Genomic DNA, 23841 nt, shown 5'->3' with positions numbered 1-23841 from the left:
AGTGGCACATGCCTGTAGTCCCAGCTACTGGGGAGGCTGAGGCATGAGAATCACTTGAACCCGGGAGACAGAGGTTGCAATGAGCCGAGATCACACAACTGCACTCCAGTCTGGGTGACAGAGTGAAACTCTGCCTCAAAGAAAAAAAAAAAAAAATGGTGCTGGGAAAACTGAATATTCACATGCAAAAAAAAAAAAAAAATTGGGCCCTTATCTAACACTATATAAAAAAATTAACTTGATAGAGCAAAGACCTAACCTCAAGAGCTAAAACTATAAAACTCTTTAGAAAAAAATATAGGGCAAAAGCTTCATGACAGTGGATTTGCCCATGATTTCTTGGCTGTGACACCAAAGGCACAGGCAACAATAATAAAAGAAAAATAGGGCAGAGAAAAATGGCTGAATCATGGATTATCCCCCCCACAGGAATACCAAATTGAACAATGATCCACACAAGAAAGTACCTTCATAAGAACCAAACATCAGGTGAGCAATCACAGTACCTGGTTTTAATTTCATGACACTGAAGAGAATAGAAAAGACAGTCTTGAATTGCTGATGCCACCCCTCCCCCATTCCTTTGCAGCAGCTGCGTGGCAAGGAGAGAGAATCTATGCACTGGGAGGAGGGGAGAGCACAATGATTATGGGATTTTTGCATTAGAACTCAGAGCTGCCTGTTATAGCAGAAAGCAACACCAGACAAAACTGAGCCGAGGCCCATAGAGGAAGTATTCAGACCAGCCCTAGCCAGACGGGAATCATCCATGCCAGCAGTCAGAACCTGAGGTCTTTCAAGCCTCACCACCACGGGATAACGTAGTCTGGGTTCCTAAATAAACTTGAAAGGCAGTCTAGACCACAAGGCCTGCAATTCCTAGGCAAATCCTGGTGCCGTGTTGGCTCAAAGCCAGAGAACTTGGGGAACACATGACCCAGTGAGACACCAATGAGGGTGGACAAGTGAATACTTGTGCCGCACCTCTCTCCTAACCCCAGGTAGCACAGCTCACAGCTCCAGGAGAGATTCCTTCCTTCTACCTGAGAAGAGGAAAAGGAAGAGTAAACAGAATTCTGTCTTGCAACTTGGAAACAGCTCAGCTACAGCAGGATAAAAAAAAAAACGAGGCAGAGGACGAAGACTCCCATTCCAGGCCCCAGCTCAGAGATGACATTTCTAGATACGCCCTGGGCCACAAAGCAACCCACTGGCTTGAAGAGAAGAACCCAGTCCTGGCAGGATTCATCACTGGCTGACTCAAGAGCCCTTGGGACCTGAATAACCAACAGCAATACTCAGGCAACACCCGCTATGGGCCTTGGGTAAGACTGAGAGACGTACTGACTTCAGGTGTGACTCAGCACACCTGTGATGGCTATGGTGCGGGACTCTTTCTACTTGAGAAAAGGAGGGGGAAGACTAAGGGAACATTGTTATGCAGCTTAGGTATCAGCTTTGCTACAGTGGAGTAAAGCACCACATGGCCTCTTGGGGTCCCCAAGTCCAGGCTTAGGCTCTTGGATACCATTTCTGGATCTGCCCTGGGCCAGTGGGGAGCCCACTTCCCTGATGGGAGAGTCCCAGGACTGCAGCATTCACTACAAGCTGACTGAAGAAACCTCAGGCCTTGAATGAATATCAGTGGTAGCCAGGCAGTATTTGCCGCAGGCCTGGGATGGTGGGGGCCCCAGGGAGAGACTCTTCTGCTTGTAGAAAGGGGAGGAAAGCGTGGGAAGGACTGTCTTGTGGCTTGGGTTCCAGCTCAGCCACAGTAGCATATAGCAGCACCAGGGAGATTTTGAAGATTTACTAGTCCACGCCCTGGCTCCCCGATGACATCTCTGGACCTATCTGAGACTGGGAGAACTCACCACCCAGAAGGGAAGGACACAAGCCTGGTTGGCTTCACCACCTACTGATTCTGGAGCCCTAGGGTCTTCAGTAAACATAGGTAGTAACAAGGCAGCAGTTACCATGGACCCTGGGAGAGACCCAGTGCTGTGCTGGCTTCAGGTCTGACCAAGTGCAATCCCAGTGGTGGTGGCCACAAGGGTGATTGTGTCACCCCTCCTCCAGCTCCAGGCACCTCGACACACAGACAGAGAGACTCCACTTGTTTGGGAGAAAGAAAGGGGAAAAACAAGAGTCTCTGCCTGGTAATCCAGAGAATTTTTGCAGCTCTTATCCAAGACGGTACATCTATTAGACTGTAAGAGCCACAGTGTTACAGGGCTTGGGATGCCCCCTAATACAAATACGGCTGCAGTGACCAAAAACTTAGATGACAACACCCAAGTGCATTCAAATACCTGGAAATCCTTCCAAAGAAGGACAGGTCCACACAAATCCAGACAGTGAAGACTATAATAAATACCAAAATCTTCAATGCCCAGACATCAATATCTATAAGCATCAAGAATACACATGAAAACGTGACCTTACCAAAAAGAACTAAATAAGGTACCAGTCACCAATCCTGCAGAGACAGAGATGTGTGACCTTTTGAACAGAAAATTCAAAATAACTGTTTTGAGGAAACCTAACAAAATTCAAGACAACACACTGAAAGAATTCAAAATCCTATCAGATAAATTTAACAAAGAGATAGAAACAGTCAAAAGGAATCAAGCAGAAACTCTGGAGCTGAAAAATGCAATTGACATATTGAAGAATGCATCAGAGTCTCTAAACAGCAGAATTGATCAAGCAGAAGAAAGAATTAGCAAGCCTGAAGACAGGCTATTTGAAAATACACAGTCAGAGGAGAAAACTTAAAAAAGAATCACTCTTACAAGATCTAGAAAATAGCCTCAAAGGGGCTAATCTATGAGTTATTGGCCTTGAAAAAGAGGCAGAGAGCTAGGGGTAGAAAGTTTATTCAAAGGGATAATAATAGAGAACATCCAAAACCTAGAGAAAGATGCTGATATTCAAGTACAAGAAGGTTACAGAACACCAAGCAGATTTAACCGAAAGAAGATCACCACAACACAGTTAATAATCAAACTCTTAAAGGTCAAGGATAAAAACAATGCTAAAAGCAGCAAGAGAAAAGAAACAAATAGCATACACTAGTACTCCAGTACATCTGGCAGCAGACTTTTCAGTGAAATCCTTACAAGCCAGGAGAGAGTGATATGGCATAAACTGTTGAAGAAAAGAAAATATATATGTGGCAAAAAAAAAAAAAAAATGCAATTACTTTTGCACCAACCTAACAAAGTATAGCCAGACAAACACAAGGGAGAAATAAAGACTCCTAGACAAACAAAATCCGGGGGACTTCCTCAACATCAGACATGTCCTACAAGAAATGCTAAAGTGAGTTCTTCAATCTGATGAAAAAAAAAAGGATGTTAATGAGCAATAAGAAATCACCTGAAGGTACAAAACTCACTGGTAATAGAAAATACAAAGAAAAACACGGAATATTATCACACTGTAATTGTGGTATGTAAACTACTGTATCTTGAGTAGAAAGGCCAGGCGCAGTAGCTCACACCTGTAATCTCAGCACTTTAGGAGGCCGAAGAAGGCAGAATACTGAAGGTTAGGGGTTCAAGACCAGCCTGGCCAACATAGTGAAACTCCGTCTCTACTAAAAATACAAAAATTAGCATGGTGGTGCACGCCTGTAGTCCCAGCTACTCGGGAGGCTGAGGCAGGAGAATCTCTTGAACCCAAGAGGCAGAGTTTGCAGTGAACCGAGATCGCGCCCCTGCACTCCAGCCTGGGAGACAGACTGAGACTCTGACTCAAAACAAAACAAAACAAAACAAAAGCTAAAAAAGCTTTTCTAGACAGATGTATAATAATATATAAGTAGAGAGACATAAAGTTTAAAAGTCAAAGTATAGAGTTATTAAATTTGTCTTTGCTTCATTGTTAGCTTGCTTGTTGTTGTTTTTGTTGTTTTTGAGACAGTCTCACTCAGTCTGGCCCAGGCTGGAGTGCAGTGGTGCGATCTCGGCTCACTGTAGCATCTGCCTCCTGGGTTCAAGTGATTCTCCTGTCTCAGCCTCCCAAGTTGCTGGGATTACTGGTGTGCCCCATCACAGCTACCTAATTTTGTATTTTTAGTAGAGACAGAATTTCACCATGTTGGCCAGTCTGGTCTCAAACTCCTGACCTCAGGTGATCCACCTGCCTCGGCTTCCCAAAGTGCTAGGATTATAGGCGTGAGCCACCGCACTCGGCCTAGTTTGCTTGTTTATGCAATCAGTATTGTCATCAATTTAAAATAACAGGTGATAAGATATTATTTGCAAGCCTCAGGGTAACCTCCAATCAAAGAACATATAACTGATATACAAAAAATAAAAAGCAAAAAATTGAAACACACCACAAGAGAAAATCATCTTTAGTAAAAGGAAGATGAGAAGGATGGAAAGAAGGAAGAGAAGACCACAAAACAAACAAACAAACAAAATTTTTAATGACAGGAGTTAAGTCCTTACTTATCAATAATATTGTAAATGAACTAAACTCTCCAAAAGACATAGAGTAGCTAAATGGATTAAAAAAACAAAACCCAACAATCTTTTGTCTACAAGAAACATACTTCTCTTAATAAAGATACACATAGAGAGGGGGGCGGAGCAAGATGGCCGAATAGGAACAGCTCCAGTCTCCAACTCCCAGCGCGAGCAACACAGAAGACCGGTGATTTCTGCATTTTCAACTGAGGTACTGGGGTCATCTCACTGGGGAGTGCCGGACAATAGGTGCTGGTCAGCTGCTGCAGCCCGACCAGCGAGAGTTGAAGCAGGGCGAGGCATTGCCTCACCTGGGAAGCACAAGGGGGAAGGGAATCCCTTTTCCTAGCCAGGGGAACTGAGACACACAACACCTGGAAAATCAGGTAATTCCCACCCCGATACTGCGCTTTAAGCAAACGGGCACACCAGGAGATTATACCCACACCTGGCCAGGAGGGTCCCACGGCCACGGAGCCTCCCTCATTGGTAGCACAGCAGTCTGTGATCTAACCGAAACGGCAGCAGCGAGGCTGGGGGAGGGGCGCCCGCCATTGCTGAGGATTAAGTAGGTAAACAAAGCTGCTGGGAAGCTCGAACTGGGTGGAGCTCACAGCAGCTCAAGGAAACCTGCCTGTCTCTGTAGACTCCACCTCTGGGGACAGGGCACAGCTAAACAACAAAAGGGGAAGCAGCAGAGGCCTGTGCAGACACAAATGACTCTGTCTGACAGCTTTGAAGAGAGCAGTGGATCTCCCAACACGGAGGTTGAGATCTGAGAAGGGACAGACTGACTGCTCAAGTGGGTCCCTGACCCCTGAGTAGCCTAACTGGGAGACATCCCCCATTAGGGGCAGTATGAAACCCCACACCTCACAGGGTGGAGTACACCCCGAGAGGAAGCTTCCAAAGTAAGAATCAGACAGGTACACTTGCTGTTCAGCAATATTCTATCTTCTGCAACCTCTGCTGCTGATACCAGGCAACAGGGTCTGGAGTGGACCTCAAGCAATCTCCAACAGACCTACAGCTGAGGGTCCTGACTATTAGAAGGAAAACTATCAAACAGGAAGAACACCTATACCAAAACCCCATCAGTACATCACCATCACCAAAGACCAGAGGCAGATAAAACCACAAAGACGGGGAAGAAGCAGGGCAGAAAAGCTGGAAATTCAAGAAATAAGAGTGCATCTCCCCCTGCAAAGGAGTGCAGCTCATCGCCAGCAATGGATCAAAGCTGGTCAGAGAATGACAGACGAAATGAGAGAAGAAGGCTTCAGTCCATCAAACTTCTCAGAGCTAAAGGAGGAATTACGTACCCAGTGCAAAGAAACTAAAAATCTTGAAAAAAGAGTGGAAGAATTGATAGCTAGAATAATTAATGCAGAGAAGGTCAGAAATGAAATGACAGAGATGAAAACCATGACACGAGAAATACGTGACAAATCCACAGGCTTCGGTAACCGACTCGATCAACTGGAAGAAAGAGTATCAGCGATTGAGGATCAAATGAATGAAATGAAGCAAGAAGAGAAACCAAAAGAAAAAAGAAGAAAAAGAAATGAACGAAGCCTGCAAGAAGTATGGGATTATGTAAAAAGACCAAATCTACGTCTGATTGAGGTGCCTGAAAGTGAGGGGGAAAATGGAACCAAGTTGGAAAACACTCTTCAGGATATCATCCAGGAGAACTTCCCAACCTAGTAGGGCAGGCCAACATTCAAATTCAGGAAACACAGAGACGCCACAAAGATACTCTCCAGAGAGCAACTCCAAGACACATAATTGCCAGATTCACCAAAGTTGAAATGAAGGAAAAAATCTTAAGGGCAGCCAGAGAGAAAGGTCGGGTTACCCACAAAGGGAAGCCCATCAGACTAACAGCAGACCTCTCGGCAGAAACTCTACAAGCCAGAAAAGAGTGGGGGCCAATATTCAACGTTCTTAAAGAAAGAATTTTAAACCCAGAATTTCATATCCAGCAAACTCAGTTTCATAAGTGAAGGAGAAATAAAATCCTTTACAGATAAGCAAATGCTTAGAGATTTTGTCACCACCAGGCCTGCCTTACAAGAGACCCTGAAGGAAGCCCTAAACATGGAAAGGAACAACCGGTACCAGCCATTGCAAAAACATGCCAAAATGTAAAGACCATCGATGCTAGGAAGAAACTGCATCAACTAACGAGCAAAATAACCAGTTAATATCATATGGCAGGATCAAGTTCACACATAACAATATTAACCTGAAATGTGAATGGACTAAATGCTCCAATTAAAAGACACAGACTGGCAAACTGGATAAAGAGTCAAGACCCATCAGTCTGCTGTATTCAGAGACCCATCTCACATGCAGAGACATACATAGGCTCAAAATAAAGGGATGGAGGAAGATCTAACAAGCAAATGGAGAACAAAAAAAAGCAGGGGTTGCAATCCTAGTCTCTGATAAAATAGACTTTAAACCATCAGAGATCAAAAGAGACAAAGAAGGCCATTACATCATGGTAAGGGATCAATTCAACAGGAAGAGCTAACTATCCTAAATATATATGCACCCAATACAAGAGCACCAGATTCATAAAGCAAGTCCTCAGAGACTTACAAGGAGACTTAGACTCCCATACAATAATAATGGGAGACTTCAACACTCCACTGTCAACATTAGACAGATCAACGAGACAGAAAGTTAACAAGATATCCAGGAATTGAACTCATCTCTGCACCAAGCGGACCTAATAGACATCTATAGAACTCTCCACCCCAAATCAACAGAATATACATTCTTCTCAGCACCACATCACACTTATTCCAAAATTGACCACATAATTGGAAGTAAAGCACTCCTTAGCAAATGTAAAAGAACAGAAATTATAACAAACTGTCTCTCAGACCACAGGGCAATCAAACTAGAACTCAGGACTAAGAAACTCAATCAAAACCTCTCAACTACATGGAAACTGAACTACATGGAAACTGAACAACCTGCTCCTGAATGACTACTGGGTACATAATGAAATGAAGGCAGAAATAAAGATGTTCTTTGAAACCAATGAGAACAAAGATACAACATACCAGAATCTCTGGGACACATTTAAAGCAGTGTGTAGAGGGAAATTACAGCACTAAATGCCCACAAGAGAAAGCTGGAAAGATCTAAAATGGACACTCTAACATCACAATTAAAAGAACTGGAGAAAAAGCAAAGCACACATTCAAAAGCTAGCAGAAGGCAAGAAATAACTAAGATCAGAGCAGAACTGAAGGAGATAGAGACACAAAAAACCTCCAAAAAAAATCAATGAATCCAGGAGTTGTTTTTTTTGAAAATCAACAAAATTGACAGACCGCTAGCAAGATTAATAAAGAAAAGAGAGAAGAATCAAATAGATGCAATAAAAAATGATAAAGGGGATATCACCACCGACCCCACAGAAATACAAACTACCATCAGAGAATACTATAAACACCTCTACGCAAATAAACTAGAAAATCTAGAAGAAATGGATAATTTCCTGGACACTTACACTCTTCCAAGACTAAACCAGGAAGAAGTTGAATCCTTAAATAGACCAATAGCAGGCTCTGAAATTGAGGCAATAATTAAGAGCCTACCCACCAAAAAAAGTCCAGGACCAGATGGATTCACAGCTGAATTCTACCAGAGGTACAAGGAGGAGCTGGTACCATTCCTTCTGAGATTATTCCAATCAATAGAAAAAGAGGGAATCCTCCTTAACTCATTTTATGAGGCCAACATCATTCTGATACCAAAGCCTGGCAGAGACACAACAAAAAAAGAAAATTTTAGACCAATATCCCTGATGAACATCGATGCTAAAATCCTCAATAAAATACTGGCAAACCGGATGCAGCAGCACATCAAAAAGCTTATCCACCATGATCAAGTGGGCTTCATCCCTGGATGCAAGGCTGTTTCAACATTCGCAAATCAATAAATGTAATCCAGCATGTAAACAGAACCAAAGACAAGAACCACATGATTATCTCAATAGATGCAGAAAAGGCCTTTGACAAAATTCAACAGCCCTTCATGCTAAAAACGCTCAATATTCGGTATTGATGGAACGTACCTCAAAATAATAAGAGCTATTTATGACAAACCCACAGCCAATATCATACTGAATGGGCAAAAACTGGAAAAATTCCCTTTGAAAACTGGCACAAGACAGGGATGCCCTCTCTCACCACTCCCATTCAACATAGTGTTGGAAGTTCTGGCTAGGGCAATCAGGCAAGAGAAAAACAAGGGTATCCAGTTAGGAAAAGAAGAAGTCAAATTGTCCCTGTTTGCAGATGACATGATTGTATATTTAGAAAACCCCATTGTCTCAGCCCAAAATCCTTAAGCTGATAAGCAACTTCAGCAAAGTCTCAGGATACAAAATTAATGTGCAAAAATCACAAGCATTCTTATACACCAGTAACAGACAAGCAGAGAGCCAAATCATGAATGAACTTCCATTCACAATTGCTTCAAAGAGAATAAAATACCTAGGATTCCAACTTACAAGGGATGTAAGGACCTCTTCAAGGAGAACTACAAACCACTGCTCAGTAAAATAAAGAGGACACAAACAAATGGAAGAACATACCATGCTCATGGATAGGAAGAATCAATATCGTGAAAATGGCCATACTGCCCAAGGTTATTTATAGATTCAATGCCATCCCCATCAAGCTACCAATTAGTTTCTTCACAGAATTGGAAAAACGGCTTTAAAGTTCATATGGAACCAAAAAAGAGCCCACATTGCCAAGACAATCCTAAGTCAAAAGAACAATGCTGGAGGCGTCACACTACCTGACTTCAAACTATACTACAAGGCTACAGTAACCAAAACAGCATGGTACTGGTACCAAAACAGAGATACAGACCAATGGAACAGAACAGAGTCCTCAGAAATAATACCACACATCTACAGCCATCTGATCTTTGACAAACCTGAGAGAAACAAGAAATGGGGAAAGGATTCCCTATTTAATAAATGGTGCTGGGAAAATTGGCTAGCCATAAGTAGAAAGCTGAAACTGGATCCTTTCCTTACTCCTTATACGAAAATTAATTCAAGATGGATTAGAGACTTAAATGTTAGACCTAATACCATAAAAACCCTAAAAGAAAACCTAGGTAGTACCATTCAGGACATAGGCATGGGCAAGGACTTCATGTCTAAAACACCAAAAGCAATGGCAGCAAAAACCAAAATTGACAAATGGAATCTAATTAAACTAAAGAGCTTCTGCACAGCAAAAGAAACTACCATCAGAGTGAACAGGAAACCTACAGAATGGGGGAAAATTTTGGCAACCTACTCATCTGACAAAGGGCTAATATCCAGAATCTACAAAGAACACAAACAAATTTACAAGAAAAAAACAAACAACCCCATCAAAAAGTGGGCAAAGGATATGAACAGATATTTCTCAAAAGAAGACATTCATACAGCCAACAGACACATGAAAAAATGCTCATCATCACCGGCCATCAGAGAGATGCAAATCAAAACCACAATGAGATACCATCTCACACCAGTTAGAATGGCAATCATTCAAAAGTCAGGAAACAATAGGTGCTGCAGAGGATGTGGAGAAATAGGAACACTTTTACACTGTTGGTGGGATTGTAAACTAGTTCCACCATTATGGAAAACAGTATGGCAATTCCTCAAGGATCTAGAACTAGAAGTACCATATGACCCAGCCATCCCACTACTGGGTATATACCCAAAGGATTATAAATCATTCTGCTATAAAGACACATGCACACGTATGTTTATTGCGGCACTATTCACAATAGCAAAGACTTGGAATCAACCCAAATGTCCATCAGTGACAGACTGGATTAAGAAAATGTGGCACATATACACCATGGAATACTATGCAGCCATAAAAAAGGATGAGTTTGAGTCCTTTGTAGGGACACGGATGCAGCTGGAAACCATCATTCTTAGCAAACTATCACAAGAAGAGAAAACCAAACACCACGTGTTCTCACTCATAGGTGGGAACTGAACAATGAGATCACTTGGACTCGGGAAGGGGAACATCACACACCGGGGCCTATCATGGGGAGGGGGGGGGGGGGGGAGGGATGCATTGGGAGTTATACCTGATATAAATGACGAATTGATGGATGCTGACGAGTTGATGGGTGCAGCACACCAACATGGCACAAGTATACATATGTAACAAACCTGCACGTTATGCACATGTACCCTAGAACTTAAAGTATAATAAAAAAAAAAAAAAGAAAAAAAGAAAAAAAAGATACACATAGATTGAAAATAAAGAAATAGAAAGATATCCCATGCAAACAGAAACTACAAAAGAGCAGCAGTAACAACTATATTTATGGCAGATTTACAGACAAAATAGATTTAAGATAAAATAGATTTCAAGACAAAAATTATAAAAAGAGACAACGAAGGTCATTATATAATGACAAAGGGGTCAATTCAGCAAGAGGATACAACAATTATAAACATATATGCAGCCAACACTGGAGCACCAAGATATAGGGTGCAATTAATATTAGAGCTAGAGCTAAAGAGAAAGAGGTCCCAATATAATAATAGCTGGAGACGTCAAACCCCGCTTTCATCTTCCAGACAGAAAATCAACAAATAAACATCGAACTTAATCTGCACTGTAGACCAAATGGACATAGGATATTCATCGAACATTTCATCCAATGCCTGAAGAATATACATTCTTCTCCTTAAAGCACTTTATAGCACTTACAGCATTCTCAAGGATAGACCATGTTAGGTCAAAAAACAAATCTTAAAAAATTTCAAGCCAAGTATGGTGGCGCATGCCTGTAATCTCAGCACTATGGGAGGCCAAGGCAGGCAGACCACCTGAGTTTGGGAATTCAAGACCAGCCTGGCCAACACGGCGAACCCTGTTTCTACCAAAAATACAAAAATTAGCCAGACGTGGTGGTGTATGCCTGTAATCCCAGCTAATCAGGAGGCTGAGGCAGTAGAATTGATTGAACCCAGGAGGCGGAGGTTGGAGTGAGCCGAGATCACACCACTGCACTCCAGCCTGGGCAACAGAGCAAGACTCCATCTCAACAAACAAATAAAAATAAAAATTTCAAAAAAATCAAAATTATATCAAACATCTTCTCTTACTACAATGGAATACAACCAGAAATCAATAACAAGAGGAATCTTGGAAACTATACAAACACATGGAAATTAAACAATGTGGTCCTGAATGACCAATGAGACAACAAAAAAATTAAGAAAGAAATTTAAAAATTTCTTGAATCGGGCCGGGCGCGGTTGCTCAAGCCTGTAATCCCAGCACTTTGGGAGGCCGAGACGGGCAGATCACGAGGTCAGGAGATCGAGACCATCCTGGTCTACACGGTGAAACCCCGTCTCTACTAAAAAATACAAAAAACTAGCCGGGCGAGGTGGCGGGTGCCTGTAGTCCTAGCTACTCGGGAGGCTGAGGCAGGAGAATGGCATAAACCCAGGAGGCGGAGCTTGTAGTGAGCTGAGATCCGGCCACTGCACTCCAGCCTGGGCCACAGAGCGAGACTCTGTCTCAAAAAAAAAAAAAAAAAAAAAAAAAAAAAAAAAAAATTTCTTGAATCAAATGGTAATGAAGGCCAGGCGCGGTGGCTCACACCTGTAATTCCAGCACTTTGGGAGGCCAAGGTGGGCAGACCACCAGAGTTCAGGAATTCAAGACCATCCTGGCCAATATGGTGAAACCCTGTCTCTACTAAAAATATAAAAATTAGCTAGATGTGGTGGTACACTCCTGTAATCCCAGCTAATCAGGAGGCTGAGGCAGGAGAATTGCTTGAACCCAGGAGGCGGAAGTTGCAGTGAGCCAAGATCATGCCACTGCACTCCAGCCTGGGCAACACAGCAAGACTCCATCTAAAAAAAAAAAAAAAAAAAGATAATGAAAACACAACGTATCAACATCCATGGGATACAGCAAAAGCAGTATTAAAAGGAAATTTTATAGCTATAAGCACCTACATCAAAAAAGTAGAAAAACAAACAATGATCTGTTTAAAAGAACTAGAAAAGCAAGAGCAAACCAAACCCCAAATTAGTAGAAGAAAAGAAATAATAAATATCAGAGCAAAAATAAATGAAATTACAACGAAGGAATACAAAAGATTAGGGATATGAAAAGTTGCTTTTCTGAAAAGATAAACAAAGCCAACAAACATTTAGCCAGACTAAGAAAAAAAGAGAAGAGACTCAAATAAATAAAATCAGAAATGAAAGAGGAGACATTACAACCAATACCACAAAAATTCAAAAAATTATTAGAGGCTACTATGAACAACTATATGCCAATAAGTTGGAAAACCTAGAAGAAATAGATAATTCCTAGACACATACAACCTACCAATATTGTAACATGAAGAAATCCAAAACCTGAACAGATCAATAACAAGTAATGAAAACAAAGCCCTAATAAAAAGTAATGATATCAAAGCTGTAATAAAAACTGCCAGCAATGAAGAGCCCAGGATTCAATGACTTCATTGCTGAATTTTACCATATGTTTAAGAAAAAAATAAATACCAATCCTACTCAAACGATTCAAAAAATAGAGGAAGAGGGAATACTTCCACACTCATTCTACAAGGTCAGTATTACCCTGATACCAAAACCAGACAAAGACACATCAAAAAAGAAAACTACAAGTCAATATCCCTGATGAACATTAATGCAAAAATCCTCAAAGAAATACCTGCAAATCAAATTCAACAACATATTAAAAAGATCATTCATCTTTGACCAAGTGGGATTTATCCCAGGAATGCAAGGATGGTTCAACATACATAAATCAATCAATGTGATACATTATATTGACAAAATGAAGGACAGGCCTGGCATGGTGGCTCATGCCTGTAATCCCAGTACCTTGGGAGGCCAAGGCAGGCAGGTCACCTGAAGTCAGGAGTTCGAGACTAGCCTGGTCAACGTGGCAAAAAAAAACCCGCCTCTACTAAAAATACAAAAATTAGCCAGGCATGGTGGCGAGTGCCTGTAATTCCAGCTACTTGGGAGGCTGAAGAGGAAAATTGCTTGAACCTGGGAGGTGGACGTTGCAGTAGCTGAGATCATACCACTGCTCTCCAACCTGGGTGACAGAGAGAGACTCCATCTCAAAGAAAAGACAAAAACAATACAAACATGAACATTTCAATAGATGCTAAAAAAGTATTGGATAAAATCAACATTCCTTCATGATAAAACTCTCACAAAATGCTACAGAAGGAACATACGTCAACACAATAAAAGCTATATACAACAGACCCACAGCCCTAGTATCATACTGAATGGGGAAAAACTGAAAGCCTTTCCTCCATGACCTAGAATATGACAAGGATGCCCACTCACCACTGTTATTCAATATAGTACTAGAAGTCCTAGCTAGAGCACTCAGACAAGAGAAAGAAATTAAAAGCATCTGAATTGGAAAAAAAAGAAGTCAAATTTTTCTTGTTTGCGGATGATATGATCCTGTATTCGAAAAAATCTAAAGACTCCACCAAAAGACTATTGGAACTGATAAACAAATTCAGTACAGTTGCAGGATATAATATCAATATATAAGTCAGTGGCATTTCTATATGTCAACAGTGAACAATATGAAAAAGAAATCAAGAAATTAATCCCATTTACAATATCTGGAAATAAAATTAAATACCTAGGAATTAATTTACCCAAAGAAGTAAAAGATTTCTACAATGAAAACTGTAATACACTGGCTGGGCATGGTGGCTCATGCCTGTAATCCCAGCACTTTGGGAGGCCAAGGTGGGCAGATCACTTGAGACCAGGAGTTCAAGACCAGCCTGGCCAATATGGTGAAACCCTGTCTCTACTAAAAATACAAAACTTAGCCAGGCGTGGTGGCGCATGCTTGTAATCCCAGCTACTTGGGAGGCTGAGGCATGAGAATCGCTTGAACCCAGGAGGTGGAGGTTTCAGTAAGCCAAGACTGTACCACTGCACTCCAGCCTGAGTGACAGGATGAGACTCTGTCTCAAAAGAGAAAAAAAAAAAAAAAAAGCTATAAAACACCAATGAAATAAATTGAAAAGGGTATAAACAATGAGAAAATTTTCCATGTTCATGGATGGATTGGAAGAATCAATATTGTTAAAATGCCCTTATTACCCAAAGCAGTCTACAGATTCAATGCAATCCCTATCAAAATACCAATGGCATTCTTCACAGAAACAGAAAAACAATCCTCAAATTTACATGGAGCCACAAAAGACCCAGAATAGCCAAAGCTATCCTGAGTATAATGAACAAAACTGGAACAATCACATTACTTGACTTCAAATTATAAGAGCTATAGTAACTAAAATGGCATGGTACTGGCATAAAAACAGACACATAGACCAATGGAACAGAACTGAGAACCCAGAAATAAATCCATACATCTACACTGAACTCATTTTCAACAAAGGGCCAAGAACATAAATTGGAGAAAGAGCAGTCTCTTCGATAGATGGTGCTGGGAATACTGAATGTCCATATGCAAAAGAATGAAGCTAGACCTCTCTCTCTCTCATCATATACAAAAATAAAATAAAAATGCATTAAAGACTTAAATCTAAGACCTCAAACTATAACTCTACTACAAGAAAACATTGGGGAAACTCTCCAGGACACTGGACTGAGCAAAGATTTCTTGAAAAATACCCTGTAAGCACAGGCAACTAAAGAAAAAACAGATAAATGGGATAACATCAAATTAAAAAGCTTCTGCACCTCAAAGGAAACAACAACCAAAGTGAAGAGACAACCCACAGAACGGGAGAAAATATGTGCAAACTATCCATCTGACAAGGAATTAATAACCAGATTATATAAAGAGCTCAAGTAACTCTACAGGAAAAAAAAATCTAACAATCCCATTTAAAAATGGTCGTGAGATATGAATAGGCATTTCTCAAAAGAAGACACACAAATGGCAAACAGGTATATGAAAAGGTGCTCAACATCACTGATCACCAGAGAAATGAAAATCAAAATTACGGCCGGGCGCGGTGGCTCAAGCCTGTAATCCCAGCACTTTGGGAGGCCGAGACGGGCGGATCACGAGGTCAGGAGATCGAGACCATCCTGGCTAACACGGTGAAACCCCGTCTCTACTAAAATATACAAAAAATTAGCCGGGCGAGATGGCGGGCGCCTGTAGTCCCAGCTACTCGGGAGGCTGAGGCGAGAGAATGGCGTAAACCCGGGAGGCGGAGCTTGCAGTGAGCTGAGATCCGGCCACTGCACTCCAGCCTGGGCGACAGAGCGAGACTCCGTCTCAAAAAAAAAAAAAAAAAAAAAAAAAGAAAATCAAAATTACAGTAGGATATCATCTCACCCCAATTAAAATGGCTTTTATCCAAAAGATAGGCAATAACAAATGCTGGCAAGGATGAAAAGGAAACCCTTGTACACTGTTGGTGAAAATGTAAATTGTTACAACCGTTATGGAGAACAGTTTGGAGGCTCCTCAAAAAACTAAAAATAGAAGTACCATATGATCCAGCAATTCCACTGTTAGATATATACCAAAAGAAAGGAAATCAGTATATCACAGAGACACCTTTAATCCCGTGCTTATCGCAGCACTATTCACAATAGCCACGATTTGGAAGCAACCTAAGTGTCCATCACTAGATGAATGGATAAAGAAAATGTGGGCTGGGTGCCGTGGATCATGTCTGTAATCTCAGCACTTTGGGAGGCCAAGGCAGGCAGATCACTTGAGTGCAGGAGCTGGAGATCAGCCTGGGTAACATGGCAAAAAACCTGTCTCTCCAAAAAGTACAAAAATTAGCCAGGCATGGTGGCTCACACCTGTGGTACCAGCTACTCAGGAGGCTGACATGGGAGGATCACTTGAGCCCTGAAGATCGAGGCTGCAATGAGTCATGATCACACTACTGCACTCAACCTGGGTGACAGAGTGAGACCTTGTCTCAAAAAAGAAAAGAGAAAATATGGTACATATACATGGTAGAATACTATTCAGCCTTAAATAGAACTGCTGTTTGCAACACCATGGATAGAATGGAGGTCATCATGTTAAGTGAAGTAAGCCAAGCAGACAAAGACAAACTTTGCATTGTTCTTACTTATTTGAGGGAACTAAAAAATGTAAAAGTTGAATTCATGGAGACAGAGAGTAGAATAATGGTCACCAGAACCTGGGAAGGGTAGCTGGGGATGAGCAAGAAGTGGGGTTGGTTAATGAGTATGACCATATAATTAAATAGAATGAATAAGATCTAGTATATGGTAGCACAACAGGGTAACTACAGTCAACAATAATTTATTGTACATTTTTAAATAACTAAAAGAGCATAATTGGATTGTTTGCAACACGAAAAAAGAATAAATGCTTGAGGTGATCAATATCCTATTTACTCTGATGTGATTTTTTTTTTTTTTTTTTTTTTTTTGAGACGGAGTCTTGCTTTGTCGCCCAGGCTGGAGTGCAGTGGCGTGATCTTGGCTCACTGCAAGCTCCGCCTCCCGGGTTCACGCCATTCTCCTGCCTCAGCCTCCCGAGTAGCAGGGACTAGAGGTGCCCGCCACCGCGCCCGGCTAATTTTTTTTGTATTTTTAGTAGAGACGGGGTTTCACCGTGTTAGCCAGGATGATCTCGATTTCCTGACCTCGTGATCCGCCCGTCTTGGCCTCCCAAAGTGCTGGGATTACAGGCTTGAGCCACCACGCCCGGCCTCTGATGTGATTATTATGGACTGTATGCCTGTATCAAAATATCTCATGTACCTCATGAATATATACACCTAGTATGTACCCACAAAAGTTAAAATGAAAAAAGGAAAAAGCAGACAAATTAGACTTCATAAAAATTAAAAATTTGCACATCAATGAGCACTGTCAACAGAGATTAGAAAAAGTAAACACACAGGTGGGGTGCAGTGGCTCATGTCTGTAATCCCAGCACTTTGGGAGGCTAAGATGGGAGAACTGCTTGGGGACAAGAGTTCAAAACCAGCCTGGGCAGTACAGAGAGATGCCATTGCTACAGAAAAATTAAAAATTAGCCAGGCATGGTGGCAGGTGCCTTTAGTCCTAGCTACTCAAGAAGCTGAGGCAGGAGGATCACTTGAGGCCAAGAGGTTGAGGCTGCAGTGAGCCATGATCATGCTCGTGTGCTCTAGCCTGGTCAACAGAGTGAGACCTTGTCTCCAAAAAAAAAAAAAAAGAAAAGAAAAAGGCAACATACAGAATAGATGTGAGAAAAAATTTGCAAATCATTTATCTAATTAGGGACTCAGAATGTAGAGAACTCCTAAAATTCAACAACAACAACAAAAAAAAAAACCCCATTCAAAAAGGGGCAAAAGAACTGAATAGACATGTATACAAAAAACACATATGAAAGGTCAATAACCACATGAAAAGATGCTCAGTATCACTAATCATTAGAGAAATGCAAATCAAAACAACAATGAGATACTACCTCAAGCCCATTAGGATAACTACTAACAAAAAAACAGAAAATAATAATTATTGGTAAGGATGTGGTGAAACTGAAACTCTTGTGCATTGTTAGTGGTAATGTAAAATAGTATAGCCACTGTAAAAAACAGTATAGCAGTTACTCAAAAAATTAAAAACAGGCCAGGTGCAGTGGCTCACGCCTGTTATCCCAGCACCTTGGGAGGCCGAGGCAGGTGGATCACTTGAGATGAAGAGTTCAAGACCAGCCTGACCAACATAGTAAAACCCTGTCTCTACCAAAAATACAAAACAATTAGTCAGGTGGTGGCAGGCGCCTGTAATCCCAGCTCCTCGGGAGGTTGAGGCAGGAGAATCGCTTGAACCCGGGAGGCGGAGGTTACAGTGAGCTGAGATCACACTACTTCACTCCTTCCTGGGCGACAGAGTGAGACTCTGCCTAAAAAAAAAAAAAAAATTAAAAACACAATGACCATCTAATCCACTTCCGGGTATGTAACTGAAACTCAAAATAACTAAAAGCAGGATCTCGAAGTGATTTTTTTTTTTTTTTGAGACAGAGTCTCGCTCTGTCGCCCAGGCTGGAGTGCAGTGGCCGGATCTCAGCTCACTCCCCGGGTTTACGCCATTCTCCGGCCTCAGCCTCCGGAGTAGCTGGGACTACAGGCGCCCACCACCTCGCCCGGCTCGTTTTTTTTTTTTTTTGTATTTTTTAGTAGAGACAGGGTTTCACTGTGTTAGCCAGGATGGTCTCGATCTCCTGACCTCGTGATCCGCCCGTCTCGGCCTCCCAAAGTGCTGGGATTACAGGCTTGAGCCACCGCGCCCGGTCTCGAAGTGATATTTATACATTCATGTTCATAGCAGCATTATTCACGACAGTTCAAACATGGAAGCAACCGAAGTGTCCATCAACAAATGAACAGAGAAGCAAAATGTGATATACACTTACAATGGGATACTGTCCATCTTAAAAAGGACAAAAATTATGATATATGCAACAATGTGGATGAATCTTAGTAATACCAGGCTAAGTGAAAAAAGCCAGTCACAAAAGAATACAATATGACGCCGGTCAAAATCACAGAGACAGAAATGGAATGATGGGTACCAGGGGATGAAGGGAAAGGGAAGTTGGAGTTATTGTTTTTTTGTTTTGTTTTGTTGTTTGAGACAGAGTTTCACTCTTGTTGCCTAGGCTGGAGTACAGTGACAGTTTCAGCTCACTGCAACCACTGCTCCGGGGTTCAAGTTATTCTCCTGCCTCAGTCTCCTGAGTAGCTGGGATTACAGGCACCTGCCACCACACCTGGCTAATTGTTCGTATTTTTAGTAGAGACAGGGTTTCATCATGTTGGCCACGCTGGTCTCGATCTCCTGACCTCAGGTGATCCACCCGCCTCAGCCTCCCGAAGTGCTGGGATTACAGGCATAAGCCACCGCACCGTCCCCTGGAGTTGTTTAATGGGCATGGAAAAAATATTATGTCTATTATGCTACCAATAAAACGTTATTGAAAGAGCTAAGAAAATGTGCTAACTGGAGGCATAAATTATTGAGTGCTAAGGGACATAATCCAACTGTGGTCTAAATCAAAAAGCACCACACACACACAAAAAACACTTTTAAGATATTCTACAGTGTTTAAAATGCAAATATAGTGATTATAACATTCTAGCAAACTAAATCCTTTTCAGATTCCTTTTTAAGCATGGAAAAAAAGTGATTATGGAAATACAGACCATGCAATTACTTTCTGTAAAATCCTGTGGATGTGCTGGTTTAAACCAACACCTTAAAATATGTTCATTGTTCTAAAATACTATTTAAAAGCTACTAATATGAGTAACAATATGATACACTGAGATAAAAATTGTCTGAAATGGGAATAAACTACCTACCGCTTGTTGTAAAGTCTTTTTTATTTTTTAACTTACCAGTCGAATGCTTCTTAGAAGTAACATTATTCCAGCTATGGCCATTCCAGTGCTGATGTTCTACAGAAAGAGATTTAAGGGTTAACCCTCACTAATTATTATTCACAATAACGAAAGCACTAATTAGAAAGTAGAAAAAAAGAGGGCTGTGCTCTCTATATCTAATTGTACAATGTATGTCCTTCAAATAAAGGCCCACTTCTTCAAAAACCGTCCACTCATTCATTAATCTTTCCTTCTTTTGACTTTTATAGTACTCAAATTCTTTCCCAAACTGGCACACAATTTATATATATGTGAACATATACACATACATATATGTGTAAACATATATACACACATATACACACCCACCCACCCCGATACACACATACATATATGTATATAGTATTGGATTGTTCTCTACTGATCGTATTATTTAACTATCAGTTCCATGAATATATTAACTGGTCTAGTACTTCCTATACAGTACCCATAGTAATTAGTATAACCTTGCATCCATGGTAGGAATTTAAGTATTTGGTAGAAAATTTTATCACTAAAACCTTAAAATACAGTACCTTGGCAGATGTGGGTAAATGGCTGGGGAATACTCAGTGATGTTTTTAAAGTGTTTCATTTAAACTAGGGTAGGCCTAAAGAAGTTAATGAAAAATTAAGAATCCTGCAACTCTCTCAAAAACAGAGATAATCTAACACACTTTCCTTCAATCAGTACAATTAGGTATATAAGAAATGAGACTGGCCGGGCGCGGTGGCTCAAGCCTGTAATCCCAGCAGTTTGGGAGGCCGAGACGGGCGGATCGTGAGGTCAGGAGATCGAGAACATCCTGGCTAACCCGGTGAAACCCTGTCTCTACTAAAAAATACAAAAAACTAGCCGGGCGAGGTAGCGGGTGCCTGTAGTCCCAGCTACTCGCGAGGCTGAGGCAGGAGAATGGCATGAACTCGGGAGGCGGAGCTTGCAGTGAGCCGAGATCTGGCCACTGCACTCCAGCCTGGGCGACAGAGCGAGACTCCGTCTCAAAAAAAAAAAAAAATTAGCTGGGCATGGTGGCAGGCACCCATAATCCCAGCTACTCGGGAGGCTGAGGCAGGAGAATCGCTTAAACCCAGGAAGCAGAGGTTGCAGTGAGCCGAGATCACACCATTGCACTCCAGCCTGGGGGACAAGTATGAGACTTCGTCTACAAAAAAAAAAAGAAAAAGAAAAAAAATGAGATTGAAAAAATGCACAAAGGTACATACTCTGGGTTCTATGACTGGATTATTTGTAATATTATAACCATGTTCTAATTTAAACAACTTCCTCCCATAATCCTTCTGAAGTCATTTTTTAATTTGAAATAACCCATGCATCTATTGCTGCTTAACTGGAAGAAATGAGTTTTCACCAATTAACACATATATTTTTTACCATTTGATGATGTTACAAATATTTATCTAGCACTTACTCTAAGAACTAGGGCTACAATGGTGAGTGAAAACAGGCATAGCTTTGGACTTTGTGCTGCTTGGCTGCAGAGCATTTGCAAAGTTATCTTACTCAACTTTTCAGTATTATTTTTTAAAGGTAATGATTCCTTCTGAAAACATTTTCTTCACTTGGCTTCTAGAACACCAGGCTGTCCTGACTTTCTTACGACCTCACTGTCTGCTTCCCCTTGGTCTTTGGTGACCTCCTCTTTACTCCCCAGATTCTCAATGTTATAATCCCCCAAATTCTAGGGCTTCTTCAGTAGCTTTTCTCACTTGCTCTGAGATGTTACTCAAGTCCACAGCTTTAAATGCTACTTAAGGTTTATGCAGGTCATTCCCAGTGTTCTATGTGTCAGGTTCTGATCTCCCTTCAACACCAGACTCCATATCCAGTTGCCAAGAACAGCATCTAAAATTCTGCTTAGAAGTCTAATAACCATCTTCAACTTTGCACATCTCCATGTACATGTCCAAAAAGTTATCTAGATTTTCCCCAACAAATTATTTACTCCAACTCCTTCTCCTTATCAGCAACTATTACCAGCCTCCTTGGACTCTTTCTTTGTACCTCACACCCAAACAATTCATATCACCACAATTCTGTGTCTTAGCCACAACCCAATCTCGCCTGGTGGCCTAACATGTCCCCCTCTTGCTTCAACTCCAGAGGCTTAGTGCTTCAGGAAAAAAAAAAAATGGCAGGGCACCAGTGGCTGATGCCTATAATCCCAGTGCTTTGGGAGGCTGAGGCGGGCAGATCCCTTGAGGCCAGGAGTTCAAGGCCAGCCTGGACAACACAGGGAGACCTTGTCTCTACAAACAAAAAACAAATTAGCCTGGTGTAGTGACAAGTGCCTTGTAGCCCCAGTTCCTCCGGAGCCTGAGGTGGGAGGATTGCTTAAGTACAGGAAGTGGAGGCTGCAATGAGACATAATGGTGCCACTGCACTCCAGGCATGACAAGAGTGAGACTCTGTCTCAAAAAAAAGAAATCTATCCGGGAGGCTGAGGTGGGAGATCACTTGAGGCCAGGAGTTGGAGGCCACCTGGGCAACAGAGCAAGATTCCCAGTCTCTAATTCTAAAAGAAAGTAGTGGATGGGGTAGCGCACGCCTGTGGTTCCAGCTACTCGGGAGGCTGAAATGGGAGGATTTTTTCAGCCCAGGAGGTGGAGCAGCAGCAGTGAGCTATGATCGTGCCACTGCACTCCAGCTTGGTGCCAGAGAGGAATACCCTGTCCCTAAAAGATAAAATTAAAAATAAATAAAAATTAGAAATCCTCTCTCCCAAGGCATACAGGACTTCCCTGCTCTTCCTCGGTCCCTTTTCTGGGCTCTCCCCAAATGCTCTAATGGAACAAGTGGCATCCCGGAGCTAGGCTGCGTCTCACCCTTTGAGGTGCCCGCCCCCCACAGCCCAGCAAGGATCCTGCACAGTCCTTGCAATAATGAGGCCGAACTGGCCCCCTGGCCCGCCCCCGGCCCTCTGCAGCCCCGCACACAGGACACTCGCGATGTCGCCCTCTCGAGCTCACTCCCCCGCAGTTTTCTGTCGCTCCCCGGCCCCGGCGGGATCCACGCCTGAGGCCTCACGTTCTTCTCAGGGTCGCTCTGTGCCGCCCCGCGCCCACTGCCCGCCCAGACCGCGTGGCTGCAGTACCCGGACTAGGCGCAGGTGGTCGTCTGCCCACTGCGAGATCCGAGCCACGACGTTGGGCTCCATTCCGTCCCTGTTGGGAGACTGCGAGCCTGAGGCCGCGGGCTGCCCCGCCATGTTTCCGGCCTCCTGCGAGCGGGCCCTGCGCTCCTCCGGCTGGCGGCAGGGGGCGCCGCGCACCTCGGGAAGGCGGCGGGGTCCCCTTCCCCGCCGACACGGGTGGCCCCGCGACCTGCAGTCGCCAGTGGGCGGGCCCCAGATATCAGATGTCTTAACAGTGCCTCAACCGCTTTTATGCAGGGTGATTCCACGATGCAGGCGATCTCTGAACGGCACTGCGGGGGTTGAAGCATTCCCGACCAAGCTAGTAGAGTGATTATCAATTGGTGACTTCAATTCACCCAGCTGCAGTGTGGTTTCCGCAGGTGCCGCACAAGGAAGGAAATTGAAGTAATTCATTCCTTCCACCTGCTCCCAAAGAAAAACATGCATTTTTTTTAACCAAATACTGCCTGTCCTTGAAACCTATGCATATTTCTTACATTCGAATTGTGCTTTAAAGTTTTAAGAGCTGCTCTGAAAGCCTAATCTCACATGCTCTAAATCTTTGAGCTGTTAGAAAACAATAGTAGGCCGGGCGCGGTGGCTCAAGCCTGTAATCCCAGCACTTTGGGAGGCCGAGACGGGCGGATCACGAGGTCAGGAGATCGAGACCATCCTGGCTAACACGGTGAAACCCCGTCTCTACTAAAAATACAAAAAAAAAAAACTAG

General features: G+C 42.4%; 1 protein-coding gene across 1 annotated transcript in view; it reads right to left on the bottom strand.

Annotated features, from left to right (window-relative positions):
- The window catches only part of CUNH3orf33 (chromosome unknown C3orf33 homolog), a 49888-nt gene extending 26496 nt beyond the window's left edge, over positions 1–23392 (bottom strand). The window contains exons 1-2 of the mRNA XM_033203525.1: positions 23072–23392; positions 19935–19994 (exon numbers count right to left, since the gene is read on the bottom strand). Coding sequence (XP_033059416.1) covers positions 19935–19994; positions 23072–23185 — 174 coding nt within the window. The 5' untranslated portion in view covers positions 23186–23392. The remainder of the gene's footprint in view (positions 1–19934; positions 19995–23071) is intronic.
- Positions 23393–23841: the final 449 nt, after the last annotated feature.

The sequence above is a fragment of the Trachypithecus francoisi genome, unplaced genomic scaffold (assembly GCF_009764315.1).
Source record: "Trachypithecus francoisi isolate TF-2019V2 unplaced genomic scaffold, Tfra_2.0 Lachesis_group0, whole genome shotgun sequence".
In the NCBI taxonomy this organism is placed as follows: domain Eukaryota; kingdom Metazoa; phylum Chordata; class Mammalia; order Primates; family Cercopithecidae; genus Trachypithecus; species Trachypithecus francoisi.
This window is presented reverse-complemented; position numbering and strand designations above follow the sequence as displayed.